The following is a 14,969-nucleotide window of genomic DNA, read 5'->3' as shown; positions in this document are numbered from 1 at the left end:
ATATATAAGTCATCTAATGACTGCTAGGGTCCACTTAGATTGCAAGAAACAAGATTAGTATATCACACTAAATTATACATATTAATGTCTGTAATCTCTCTGCCAGATGGGAGATATTATATTTGTTTTAAATTAAACTTTTTGACATTCATTCTTCCTAGAAAGTGTATTTAAAAAAAAAATAATGCTAGAGGATTGAGTTTTCTTTTAAAATTATGGATCAGAAATACAGAAAAGAATATATTTGTTTAAAAAAAAAAAAAAGAATATATTTGTTTGTCAGGAGGGAATATTATAAAAATTACCCAGGGAAACTGATGCTGTTTCCCTGAATAATTTCCATGTCAATAATTTACATATGTCAAGCTATACATATCAATTTACACACACGCTGTATTTATAGATTCAATAATTAAACTGCTAAGAAAAAGACAGCTTACATATCATATTCAAAAAAGATATAGAGAGCTAAATGTCTACAACGTGCCAAACTAGCCACTATGAGTGAGTTAAATGCTTATAGGCTGTAACCTCCTAAGACAGTTTTCAAATCGGCTGGATCTGAGGCAGGAACCCAGTAGCACTGACACGTCTATATTTTGCTGTTTAGAGATGTTTCAATATGGTGGTCCAAGCACCAGAAAACTGGGGAGCTACCGTCATAGCACACATTCTCATCTTGAAGATTAATATGCTTCTATGTAGGTCACTTGACAACACATTTTCATTTTCTCATAAAATGAGTGGTTCTGTTTTGGAAGAGTAACTGTTTTGCTATGAGGAGGCATACACAGTTACAGGTAGGCAAATAAACATCAGTCAAAACTGTAATTCAGGTAGTAATACTGGAGAAAATATGAATAAGGAGCTCTGAGACTACTGTAAAACTAAGGGAAGAACATGTCTTTGGCAATTTATGAGACAAATAAATGTCCTTATATCCAATACTTTGGCCACCTGATGCAAAGAGCCAACTCACCGAAAAAGACCCTGATGCTGGGAAAGACTGAAGGCAAGAGAAGAGGGCGGCAGAGGATGAGATGGTTAGGTAGCATCACTGACTCAATGGACATGAGTTTGAGCAAACTCGGGAGATAGTGGAAGACAGAGGAGCCTGGCGTGCTACAGCCCATGGGCTTGTGAAGAGTTGGATACAACTTAGCGACTGAATAATAGCAACAACAGAATGTCCAGTAGTTAAATCATCTCTAAAAAAAATCTACATATACATAAAAGTCATTTCTCATGAAAAACAAAGAACAAGAGCAGAGTAAGTTACTAGTTGTTTCACTTTATTTTTTGTTGTTCAGTCGCTAAGTTGTGTCTGCCTTTGTTAATTTTATTTACTTTTATGATTTTTTTTCTCCCTGATGGCCTTCCTTGACTAACAATTATATACAAGAATACTTAAAATTCTCAGTAGTAATGAACGTTCCTTTTCGTTGGTCTGGCAAGTGCTATAAATATCCTAATTTAAACCTCACTTACTTTGGATTCATTAAATCCCCAAATCAATAGGTTTATTAGGAACAGAGAATGGAGACACTGTCCTTGAAATAAACATGCTGTATTTTCCCCAAAGAGCTGAAGAGTTTATCAAAGGGCCACAGTCAAATTGTAATAAAAAATTATAAGCATTCCTTCATTAACTGAGTTTCTTATTTCCTTCCACATAGTTCAATCCTACTCCATTCACCATGAATTTGTTTAGTCAGAGATGGAACTTCCAACATCTGCTTTATAACAATTCATGCTTTTCCTAATTTTGAAGGCTAAAAGAAAAAAAAAAAAACAGGATATAAAACAATTGGGCCTTCCTTCCACCTTCCCTCTTCCTGACTTCCTCATAAATTGGTCATTACAACGTTTTGTGAAGCACCCATCTCTTGAGAGCTGCAATGATTTTAGCCTTGAGGAAGCTACAAAATGAAGCAGCTTGATAAGTAACCTCAGTGCTAACAGAAGAATAGAATTCTTTTTAGCATAGATTCAAGGAAGATTACCAAGGGTAGAAAAACCCAATCATTCTGACACAGCAAATTGACAAAGTAACAACTGAGCTGAACCATAGCAGAGACGAAGGAATTCTGCCTTTGTGAGGAGTTGGAAGATGATTAAAATATGGACATTGAAAAGAGGCATATTTTCCTTACATTAATGATTCTATCATTTGCTGAATAAAAAAATAAAGTCCTAAACAGTTATTTTAAATGAATAGGGTTTTCCCCTCCTCTACAAACAATACCTTAAGCCTTTCTTTACAGAAAACTTCATAACTTCTATGCAAATATCTTACTTTTAAAAAGGAAAACATTAAATAATAAATGACATGGCTTGGAACTTGCACATCATAACTACTCAAACTGAACTGAAAAATTATTATAAGGTAATAAATGGTAAGCTTTTATATGACTAATAATAGAGTAGTTCTGATAATTCATTCTTATTGGTGGAGCAAAGCAAATAAACAGATTCAGACCCTGGTTGATGGGACAGTCAAACCAGACAACATATTTAATAGATCACGTGTCAAAATATATGAATTGGGCAGAAAACCAAATAGCAGAAGGTCATGGAAATGACAGAGGATAATACTGTAAAATGTTATTCATGACAGTGCTGAGAACTCTGCTTGATTCTTTATTTTGATAGGTGTGCCAACTGCACCCACTTTGCTGGCTTGATCAGCTTTAGAGAATGCTGTGGCTGAGGAGAGAGGTCTGTTTTATGCAACACTAGCTATGCCAGGTGCTAAGGAAGGAGTTCAGGGTGAGTCTTCAGGGTTACAGAGGAGGCCACCTGACCCATGACCCACCTAAGTTAAGGAGCATCTGCCTTGTAGCCTGGGGATTTGCTTCAGCCTAAGCTACGGGCTTCTCCGGTGGCTCAGCAGTGAAGAATCTGCCGGCAATGCAGGAGGCACAGGTGATGCAGGTTTGATCTCTGGGTTGGGGAGATCTCCTGGAAGAGGAAATGGCTACCCACTCCAGTACTCTTGCCGGGAAAATCCCAGGGGCAGAGGAGCCTGGTGGGCTACATTCCATGGGGTCACAAAGGGCTGGACACGACTGAGACGGGGCACGCACGCACAAGCTATGAAGACTGACACCCACAGGGTACCAGGTCCTCTGCTGGATCCCAAGGATACGAACATGCCCGAGATGTGTCCAGAAAGAGCTCACAGGACGAGGGGGATGGTGAACATGTCCACAAACAATTAAACACAAAACAGAGTATGGGACTCGAGGTGGATACCTGGTGCTCTAGACACTGAGGATCTAGACGAGAATTCTAGAAGAGACACTGAGGATCTAGAAGAGAATTCTAGAAGAGACATTGAGGATCTAGACGAGAATTCTAGAAGAGACACTGAGGATCTAGACGAGAATTCTAGAAGAGACACTGAGGATCTAGAAGAGAATTCTACTGAATTGAGGGTAGAAAAGTGGGTAGCAGAGACAGAATAAATCTCAGACTCATGCAGACCTTGGCTCCAACGCCACTTTCCTCGCTTTAACCATCGGTTAAGGGAAAGTTCGTGACCTCTCTCTTAAGGTTCAGTTTCTTCAATCGTTAAGTTGGGGGTGCAGACACTGAATTCACCAGCGCCGTCACTGGCACATAAGGTACTTCCGTGTGAATTACAAGAAAGCCCCACTTCATGTGGAAAGTGAAAGTGTTAGTCACGTGACCTCGGGGACTGTCCATGGAGTTCTCCAGGCAAGAACACTGGAGTGGGTTGCCAGTCCCTCCTCCAGGGGATCTTCCTGACTCAGGGAGGGACCCTGGGTCTCCTGCATTGCAGCGGACTCTTTACCATCTGACACAGCAAAATGCCGGAGGGCTTGACTCCATTAGTGGGATACTAATGAATGAAGGTCAGTCACACTCTATCCCTAGACCACCTGCCACATCTACATGTGATGACCCTGAACCTCAGCAAGGGTGAACTTTCATAAAGAACTCGGGCCGGCAACATCATCGGTAAGACAGTCAGCAGTTTGTTATACACCTGTCACTCAAATACCAGCTCTTCCACCTGGCTTCCTATGCGAATCAGTCAAGGGTTTATGGGAGTGTGGACATTTCAGTTGAGCACTGAAGGATGCCGCTTTTCAAGCAAGGAAGAACCATGCGCAGGCTGTCTTTTCATTTTGGCAGGAACTCAGTTCTGAAGACGAAGAGTCTCGGCAGGAGGGAGCCATGGTAAGACAAGAGGCAGGATGACCCGTTGAGAGTCCAGTGAAACTCATGTTAGAGGATGAGGATCTCAGCTAACAATGTGGGTTTACAAAGAAGGGAGTCCTCATGAATACAGGAGGTAGAGTACATAGGACACTTCAGACTGATGAGCAATCATGGGTGGAGGAAAGGAATGCACCATGGATATGGTTGAGAACCCACAACTGAGACTGTAAAATGAGTGAATTTCAAGAGGGACCCAATGATTTCTTCAAACACATAGTTTGGAGTTTGAGAAATGGGTGAAATATAGGCATAGATATAATAACAATATCTGAAATATGATTTCATAAAGGAAATCAACCCTAAATATTCATTGGAGGCACTGATGCTGAAAATGAAACTCTAATACTTTGGCCACCTGATGCAAAGAGCTGACTCACTGGAAAAAACTGTGATGCTGGGAAAGATTGAAAGCAGAAGGAGGAGAGGGCGGCAGAGGATGAGATGGTTGGATGGCATCACTGACTCAACGGACATGCTCTGAGCAAACTCCAAGTGGTGATGAATCTGCCTGCCACTGTGTGAGACATGGGTTTGATCCCTGGGTCAGGAAGATCCCCTGGAGGAGGAAATGGCAGCTCACTCCAGTATTCTTGCCTTGGAGAATGCCATGGACAGAGGATTCTGGCTGCCTACAGTCCACAGGATTGCAAAGAGTCGGACATGACCTAGCGACTGAACCACATCAAAGATCACTGATCATAGATCACCACCACAAATGTAATAATAATGAGAAAGGTTGAAATATCACAATAATGACCAAAATGTGACACAGAGACATGGAGTGAGAAAATGCAAGATGGAAAATTGTGTTGATAGATTCACTTGAGACAAGGTTGCCACAAACCTTCAAACTGTAAAGAATGCAGTATCTGCGAAGCACAATAAAACGAGGTCTGCCTGTATTGAGTCTGGAATGTGTCACTGGGACTCAGCAGACACGCTGTTGTTAGGCTTATGAATATAGGATTTACAGGAGTTAACAGCCGAGTAGCATAAACAAATGTGGTTCTCAGGAAAGCGCAGTGGCTGAAGATGAGCAGAGCTGGAACTTGCTGGCATGGTGAATTCTAGGCTCTAGCCAGTCTCACTTTACGGACTTTCTGATGCCACAAATTTGATGCCAGTTCTCACTTTTGCCCTTTTCTCTCTGGGGTGGCTAGCTTCTTCCTCAATTTCATCTGTGCTAGAGAATTCTACCCTCATGGGAGCATAAATTACTCAGAGCAGGTCACTACGTCACTAAAGATACTGGCAGTATCTCAGGGCTGTTGAAAACCCTTCATTTCCAGAGCAACAATTAACCCACAAAACTACTGTATTTCTCTCCAGATGTTTTACTGTATTAAACACATCCTAACTGCCTGCCTTTATAAGCACAAACTTTTACATAAAAAGCATGCATTTGTAGGTTCTTTTGGATCTTCTCCTTCGACCAATGGCTCTGAATTTTAGTATCCTTATTTACACTGAACTGACTCCAAATCTAAAATTTGATTATAGAGAAAATGCAGATGCATGTCCATCAGACTAAACGACAAAGCTTTTAAGCAGAAACAATTAAATGTACAAGATATAAACTGGAAGAAATCTGTGAAGATCCTATCTAGAAAGTAAGTGACAAATCAACACCTTCTATTATGGAAAATTTCAAGCATATACAAAACTAAAGAGATTACTACAAAGAACTCCCACTCAGCTTAAACAATTAGCACCCATGGCCCATCTTTTTTCATCCATTTGTTGTGGTTGTTGAGTCACTAAGTTTGCCTCTCTGTGAACCCATGGACTGTAGCCCGCCACGGTCCTCTGTCCGTAGAATTTCCCAGGCAAGAATACTAGAGTGGGTTGCCATTTCGTCCTTCAGGGGATCTTCCTGACCCAGGGATTGAATCTGTGTCTCTTCAGTCTCCTGCATTGGCAGGGGGATTCTTTACCCCTGTGCCACCTGGGAGGCCCTGTTTTATCCATACTCCTACTTTAGAAGGAAGCTATTTTAAAATGTTCCTTCAAATGAAGAATGCTTCTATGAGACGGCTCAGCTCAACCCAGAAAAGTCATTCTCCCCAGGGAACGCTCTTTTTTGGCTTTGGTACTAGAACCTCAAATGGTACACAGACCTATTTAATGGAGTTCATTAATGCAAGCCATTTAAAAATAGAGGCAAGAAAAATTTTGAAAATGATTATCTTTTAGGATTCGGTGTTCAGTGTACTTAGAATGACAAAACTTTTTTTGTGCTAAGTTAAGGGGTGACTTTATTTTTTATTAAGTAACAGCTTGAGATATAATTCACATACCAAAAATTTTACTGTTTTAAATGTATAACATTTATGGGTATTAGTGTAGTCACAGAGTTGTGCAGCCATTATTACTGTCTAATTTTAAGAAAAATTTCATTATCTGACTCTTGGGAGTCCCTAGGACTGCAAGGAGATCAAACCAGTCAATCCTAAGGAAATCAACCCTGAATATTCTTTGGAAGGACTGATGGTGAAGCCGAAGCTCCAATACTGTGGCCACCTGATGTGAAGAGCTGACTCACTGGAGAAGAACCTGATGCTGGGAAAGGCTGAGGACAGGAGGAGAAGGGGACGACAGAGGATGAGACGGTTGGATGGCATCACCGACTCGATGGACATGAGTTTGAGCAAGCTCAGGGAGATAGTGAAGGACAGGGAAGCTTGGCGTGCTGCAGTTCATAGGGTCAAAAAGAGTCGGACACGACTTAGCGAACTGAACAACAATATATTCATTAACTGCACTCCCATTACCCCACCTTCTAAGCCCTTGCCAGACACCAATATGATTTGTGTCTATTAATTTGCCAATTCTGTACATTTTATATAAATGGAATTATACAATATATGATCATTTGTGACTAGCTTCTTTCACTTAGTGTAACTATTTTAAAAATGATATGCTCTTAATCCAACTTAATTGCTTTTTTTAGTTTTAAGGAAAAATAATTCCTTGATTCTAACTCTCTGAATATTCTCCCTGTCACTGAGATGTGAAGTTCAGTGTGTGGCCTGATCCTTGGGCATTTTGCAACACTCAAGACAGCTGAATTGCCATCTGTTCTGGGGAACTGTGTCTCATTAGTGGTCACTGCTTTCAGGAGTTTGCTCAATAAAAACATCTGATAATTTAATTAGAAAGAGTCAACCAATTACTGGGTGAGAGTGAAATATTCTGGTCCTGTGCAATGGCTTATTATTCTATAGTCATATTACTGGCAACAGCTCTAAGTCACTTATGAAAATAAGCCTGTTAAGATGGCTAGAAAGCAAAAATACATTCACCTAGAAGATGGGTGCTTCGGTTCATTAAGAATGTGATGATTCCTTTGATTTTGTCCCTTCTACAACTTACTAGAGGACTTTCTTATAGTTATTTAATAAACAGTATTTTAACGCTTCCTTACAAATATATCTAACAAAGATAATCAGTTCTTAAAGAAATGATTCTGTACATTAACATGCAACACTGAACAGACCATTACCACTTGATTAAGGGCCAAATACCTGATCGTAACACAAACTACACTTGCGAGGCATTGCCAAGTTAGAAAAAAAGAAGAGTAGAATAGCACTGGCATGAGATGGAAAAATTGAGCTGCGTTTTGGGCACTTCAAAGCAGGAATTCCTGTAACCTGCACACCATCTACAGCATATCCTGGGTGGCCTGATTTCAGATAACCTGCATCAATTTCAAACCTAATTAAGCATCTATTTCAAACCCAATTAACAAAGGGCAGGACTCATTACGAAGAGAGATACACCACACACATATTGCTTATTTACAAACAGTTCATGCACCAAGGCACCCAGATTTACACATCTGTTTTATGCTGAAACACGCACTGGGGCAGCTGCATCTAAGTACTTCTGTGAGATCAAGTTAAATACAGGCATTTTGGGGGTTTGTGGAGAATTACATTATGTGATACATTACTCCCTTTCCAAGAAAAATAGAAAAGGGAAAACTTACTCATATAAACTATTAAAGATATCATTAGGGTCATAGGAGATAGTGGGCACACAAGATCAGTTTCCTGGTTTTGCAAATGTATGGCATTATGTAAGATGCTACTATGAAGAAGTTGACCCTGGACTTCTCTGTATTACTTTTCTAACTTCTTATGAGTGTGTGATTATTTAAATAAAAGTTTAATGATAAATAGTGGGCACCCAGTTAATTAAGTTTAAACAACAATCTGATTCAGAGAACACTCGTGACTATGCGGGGGGAGGGGGCGGAGTGGGCAACAAAGAAAGATGCATTACTGAATACAACAATCATCTCAAATTCAGAAGTCACAGTTTTATGGTTTTTCCAGGTTCCCTAGAGTATATGTGGCATAGGCAAGTTCCTAAAACTGTAGATTTGAGTCCCTTCATCTGAAAAACTGGTCTATCATGCCACTCCAAAAGTATGATAATAAAGAATTAAGAGATGAAGAAAGGGTTGTTCCTATTAAACTGTGAAATACCAAAGCAATATAAGGTGATACTTACAAAACTAACTAAATTAGACAACTGTTGACAAGTATAATCCAGTAACAAGTGGCTCATTATCACACAAAGAGACCAAAAGGCAAGTTACATTTCCCCTACTTTTGTAAGCATGAAGTTAAGATCTGATGCAATTGCTGAAATGAGAGCTATTTATACTCCCCAAGGGTTTCATCGTCAAAGGGAATCTGCTCTTTTTCCTTCCACCTGTTAAAACACTCGTGATTTCTGAGGCAGACTAACTCAGTTCCCTGATTTTCTCCTGCATGAGGAAAATGTGTTTATATGTGCAGCATCAAAAGAACAGCTCACTCACCAACTTCATCCTGAATTTCCTCGGCCACGGCAGGAACGTTGTAGAGCAGGGACAGAGACTGGTTCATGCGTTCATAGATTACTCGGAGGTGTGTCATAACCTGTAGCAAAGCAGGTAAACAGTGCCAGGTGAGTCATCTCTGGAGTAAGGAACAGTTATTCTCCTTACCAAGCACTGCAGACAGATACAAACTTCCCAAATAAAACTGACAAAATGCTGCTGGAACTTTGAACTTGAAAGGGCACCTTTATTTTTCTTGTTCTCTTTAGTTCTCTTTCTTCTGAGTTGCTTTAAACTTCCCATTATATTAAATGTTTATAACCATAACATATACAGCCAATTGAAAAGACCATTTCTGCCCAACTATGATTCCTAATATTGAGATTCCTAAATAACCTCTGATATCCTAAATATGTCTTTCAAATTTTCCAACAGATGGGATCACATGGATATTTCATGATACTTGAAAAACTCTTCTGTTTAAGGAAATTTAAAAATTTAGATTTCTGCAGGTAGATTCCAGTTGTCAAGCTTTGCAAATGGCAGAGTATGAATCGTATCATGACCAAGCTACATTTAGTCTCATATTATTTCCAAGCTCCATTATGGAAATGGAGCTTGGGACTGTCTTTTCTAATTATCTGGGCCATATTTGAGTGGTTTTGGTTTATACAACTTATGTTTTTGTTGTTTTAGATATCAGAGTTTGAAATGGTTCCTTAAGAATAAGTAGCAGTAGACCCTCAAGATTTTTATAGTCTTTGTTATTTTTGTAACTCAGAAAGTGCCAAATCACATGCTGCCCTAGGACAAGCCGTTAGCATTTCCCAGGTATTAAAGGACTCTTGCTATAGAGGTCCAACACCCACAGCTACTCTGGGAATACCTAAAGATTCAATTCAAAGAGCAAGGACACTGAATTGTCCAAGTGGCGTGACTACCACACTCTGTGCTCACCTGGGATCGGATCTGAGCAGCTTTCTTTGGATCCACCATGCGAACGTGTTCAAAATGCTTTAGGGTGTGCTGTCTGTCTTTCTGTTCGGCACGGACATACTTCTTTAGCATGTTGAATACATGACGAGGCTGTAGGGGGCAAAAATGAAAGAAAAAAAAAGAAATGTTCAGATTTGTCCAAAATACTGCTTTTTCTAAATGCTTTGGGGTCACAGAGTCCACAAATGCATCCCCTGATATGAAAGCACTGTGAGTCATTTTTTTTTTTTCTTTTTTTTGCAATTTTCCTTTCAAACAATTCTCCACTCCCCTCTTCCTAGGTAATTCCTTATTCAACTGGCCACTTGTCATTTCTACAAGAGCATTTTGCATTTGACACATACAATGATGGCTGTCCTTGTTAACAATTCCTTTTAAAACAGCGCCTTCTGTTATGGAAGGAGAGTTGATTTTTAAAACCCGCTGGCCATGGTCGGTCTTTGTTGCTGCTCGGGCTTTCCTCTGGGTGAGAGCAGGAACACACTCGAGATGCAATGTGCAGGCTTCTTATGGCGGCGGCTTCTCTTGGGGTCAAGTCCAAGCTTTTGGGCGTGTGGGCTCCAGCAGCAGCTGTGACTCCTGAGCTTGAGAGTACAGGCTCTTTATCTGTGGCCCTCGGGCTTAGTTGCTCTGAGGCACGTGGGATCTTCAGGGATCAGGGGTCAAACCCGTGTCCCTTGCATCAGTAGGAGGATTCTTAACCCCTGAGCCACCAGAGAAGCCCAGAGAGTTGATTCTGGATCTGTCAGATTTAACTCAGGTACTTCCCATTTTCCCACCCAAATACACTGGGGCACTTGCGACTACATTTCTATTTGTACAGTCTTAATGGTTGTCTCATATCCAACTCTCACATCCATACATGACTACTGGAAATGGATGTGAGAGTTGGACTATGAAGAAAGCTGAGCGCTGAAGAATTGATGCTTCTGAACTCTGGTGTTGGAGAAGACTCTTGAGAGTCCCTTGGACTGCAAGGAGATCCAACCAGTCCATCCTAAAGGAGATCAGTCCTGGGTGTTCATTGGAAGGACTGATGCTGAAGCTGAAACCCCAATACTGTGGCCAGCTGATGTGAAGAACTGACTCATTTGAAAAGACTCTGATGTTGGGAAAGATTGAAGGTGGGAGGAGAAGGGGATGACAGAGGATGAGATGGTTGGATGGCACCATCCACTCGATGGACATGAGTCTGAGTAAACTCCGGGAGATGGTGATGGACAGGGAGGCCTGGCGTGCTGCAGTCCGTGGGGTCGCAAAGAGTCGGACACGATTGAGTGGCTGAACTGAATAGTTGTCTCAGCAGTTATTGCTGCACAAATAGTCTTACCATCAGTAACATGTAATAAACAAAATGAGAAAAATAACATACAATCACCACTAATTTGTAGGCCAAGGAATAGCTGATAAATTCTGAGACATCATACTTTCCTAGGAGAAAGGCCAATGTGTTATTTTACTCTGGAGTTTAATTAAAATCTTTCCATGTGATCAGATTCTAATTCTTTCAGCAACAATTAAGTTTCTTCTTAAGTGCTTCTATTTTTTTCTAATTGGTCCCATTCCATTTTTATTCCAGTCTTACTTGAAAGCATTCATCCTAATTTTTTTTTTAAACGTACAAGGTCTACTTTCTTTGTCTTTAACAATTCTACTGCTACATACATTATACTATGTGAGTTTTAAAAAACAATTTCCAAAGATAGATGCTTCCTCTTCATTAAAACAAACAAAAATTACCAGTGTTAAGTTCATGTCAGAAATAGAATTTTGGCCATTTGGGTCTATCTAGTTATTATTAACCTATGGTGCCTTGAAAATCAGTTGGAAGGTACAGAATTTATTCGCAGAGATGGTGTATGTGAGTTTCCCAATACTTTATGGAACGTGCCTCCCTGTCTCCCGTTACTTAACTTTGGGGCCATTTCTCTGACATCCCAGGCAAAAGTGGTAGGTATCCTCTCCCTACGCTCCCAGGAAATGCTTTGCAAACCCTCATTATTCCATTTAATAGAGCCTATTAAATCACATGGGCTACGCTGGTGGCTCAGACAGTAAAGAATCTGCCTGCAATGCAGGAGACCCAGTTCGATCCCTAGGTCGGGCAGATCCCCCGGAGAAGGAAATGGCTACCCACTCCAGGATTCTTGCCTGGGGAATTCCAAGAACAGAGGAATGTTATGTGTTTCTGACTGCCCTCTTCAACTGTGAGCTTCTCAAGGGCCAGGTTTGGTCTTTCTGTATCAAGAATCACACACGATACAGAGTGCTTGACTCAGAGAGGCTGCTCTGAATTGGCTTCCATGCCTTCCCTGATAGCTCAGTTGGCAAATAGTCTGCCTGCAAGGCAGGAAACACCGATTCGATTCCTGGGTTGGGAAGATCCGCTGGAGAAGGGATAGACGACCCACTCTAGTATCCTTGGATGTCCTCTGTGGCTCAGCTGGTAAAGAATCCGCCTTCAATGCAGGAGGCCTGGGTTTGATCCCTGGGTTGGGAAGATCCCCTGGAGAAGGGAAAGGCTAAAAGGCTACCCACTCCAGTATTATGGTCTGGAGAATTCCAAGGACTGTATAGTCCATGGGATCGCAAAGAGTCAGACACGACTGAGTGACTTTCACTTTCATGCCTTCCACAGGCCACACTCCTACACTTAAGGAAACAAATAAACACAACAAAAAGAAAGTAAACGTGGGCTCATCTGCCTTCTTTCTTCCTTTTATCCTGGAAGCAATGTGCTTCTCCATAATCTCCAAGAAAGGCAGACATCACAGCTTGAAACATAGTGTTTGGCAGCCCATCATTACAATTCTCACTGCTACTGTGAAATCTGGTTTACCCTACAAATTAGAGAATGATCTTTTAAATCTTTTTAAAAGGAGAAAAGCAGTAAAAGAAATAACAATTGACAAACTCCACTGATAATATACATGTACAAGGTGATAGGTTTATAGAAAGTGAAAGTTGCTTGGTCAGGTCCGACTCTTTGTGACTTCATGGACCTTAGCCCGCCAGGCTCCTCTGTCCATGGAATTCTCCAGGCAAGAATACTGGAGTGAGTAGCCATACCCTTCTCCACGGGATCTTCCCGACCCAGGGATCGAACCAAGGTCTCCTGTATTACAGGTGGATTCTTTACCATCTGAGCCGCCAGGGAAGCCCAGGCTTTTATACAAACTCATTTGGAAAAGGTAATTTTGGGGTCAGAAATCAAAAGCTGAGTACTGTTGAATGTGACGGATATTTTATACGCAGGATTGAGCAAACAGGATATTGCATGCCCTTCACACTTGCTCCTTTATTCAGCACCAAGGCCTAAGAAACTCCTTTAGTTCTACCGCAATCATACTTCCAAGGTTGGAGACAGACAGGATTGCAAATAATTGCAGCCATCCAAGATATGCCCCAGCCTCTTACTGGTGCAACCGCTTGGCTGAATATGCATTCTCGGTTGCTCAGTTTCATTTTTTAATTCTTGAAAAGGCTTTGTTGTTTTGAAGAAAATAGAACTTTCTTTCTTTAAGAGCTCACATAAGACAGAAATGCTTCAAGTAACCATAAGGATTGCTTTTCATCATAACCCTTTTCTCCTTTATTTTTTGGTTGTCAGTCACCTATAAATGTTTCTATAAGGCATGCGGTTCTCAGGACTGTCACCCCTAAGCATGGACACCAGGATGTCACGGCTCCAAACTGGCCTTGATGCTTGAAGCTAAATTCTAATAACTGACATTTGAGTCTCTCCCCCAACCCCCTGGTTTTTTCCACTGTCACCACAAACAGCATAGACTCCCACTTGTGGTTATTGACATTAACATCAATTTAAAAATAAATATGAGTGTCAAACTACTTAAGCCTCTGTTTCCTCATCTGTGCCACTGAGATAACGATCTTCCACAGGCATCCATGGGGATGAAAAATGTTTGTTACTGAAACGAACACCACACTGTAAACCAACAACTGTTGGTGATTGAGTCACTCAGTCGTGTCCAACTCTTCTGTGACTCCCTGGACTGTAGACCGCCAAGCCCCTCTGTCCATGGAATTTCCCAGGCAAGAATACTGGAGTGGGTTGCCATTCCCTTCTCCAGGGGATCTTCCCGACTCAGAGATTGAACCTGTGTGTCTTGCATTGGCAGGGGGATTCTTTACCACTGAGCCACCAGGAAAGTCCCCAATCAACAATACTCTGATATAGTATAAAAATTACATTAAAGAATCATTTTAATGGTGAAAAGAAGAACTGATGCACAAGTACCAACATGATAATAATTTATATTTGGGTTATGGATATATAACCTATATTTTTAAAACATACTACTATTTTTTGTAGTGTATACATTTTTAATATCTCAAAATTAAAATTAAATAAAAGTATATACCTTCTCTGAAAATTGGGGTATGTGAAAGAGCATGAAGAAACTTAAAACCACCCATTATTCTATCATCAGGAGACAAAACTGTATCAATACTGCAAATACATTTACATACTATTTTTATAAAATTATTTCATAAAAGTGGGGCCTTGTTGAACAGTCAAAAAAAAATGTTGTGTGTTAGTTACCCAGCATAACGCGGGGTCCACAGTAGCTACTCAGCACACCTTTTTTCTGCAGTCCTTGCCTCCCCTTGTTTCTCTTGTCTAAGCAACGGCAGTTCAACATTTATTGACTGCTTAGGTGAATAAGACAGTGTTTCAAGGACCTCATGCACAGTAATTCACAATCTTCCTATCAACCGTATGACAGAGGTACAGCTGGTCAACCCATTTCATTAATGAAACTAACAAGGCATGAAGGAGGTAAAAGGCTATGAAGCTGGTTACATTTAGTCACAGAACTAGTCAGGACTAGAGCCAAGAACAGGTAGACCAACCCTGGTTCTACGGCCCAAT

General features: G+C 40.7%; 1 protein-coding gene across 7 annotated transcripts in view; it reads right to left on the bottom strand.

Moving 5' to 3' along the window:
- LOC122428625 (amyloid beta precursor protein) overlaps window positions 1-14,969 on the bottom strand; it is a 287,533-nt gene that overhangs the window by 54,963 nt on the left and 217,601 nt on the right. For all 7 annotated transcript variants that reach the window (XM_043448647.1, XM_043448648.1, XM_043448649.1 and 4 more), the window contains 2 exons: window positions 10,037-10,165; window positions 9,080-9,179 (listed from right to left, as the gene is read on the bottom strand). In XM_043448647.1, the coding sequence (XP_043304582.1) occupies window positions 9,080-9,179; window positions 10,037-10,165 (229 nt within the window). The remainder of the gene's footprint in view (window positions 1-9,079; window positions 9,180-10,036; window positions 10,166-14,969) is intronic.

Source organism: Cervus canadensis, chromosome 27, assembly GCF_019320065.1.
Source record: "Cervus canadensis isolate Bull #8, Minnesota chromosome 27, ASM1932006v1, whole genome shotgun sequence".
NCBI lineage: Eukaryota > Metazoa > Chordata > Mammalia > Artiodactyla > Cervidae > Cervus > Cervus canadensis.
This window is presented reverse-complemented; position numbering and strand designations above follow the sequence as displayed.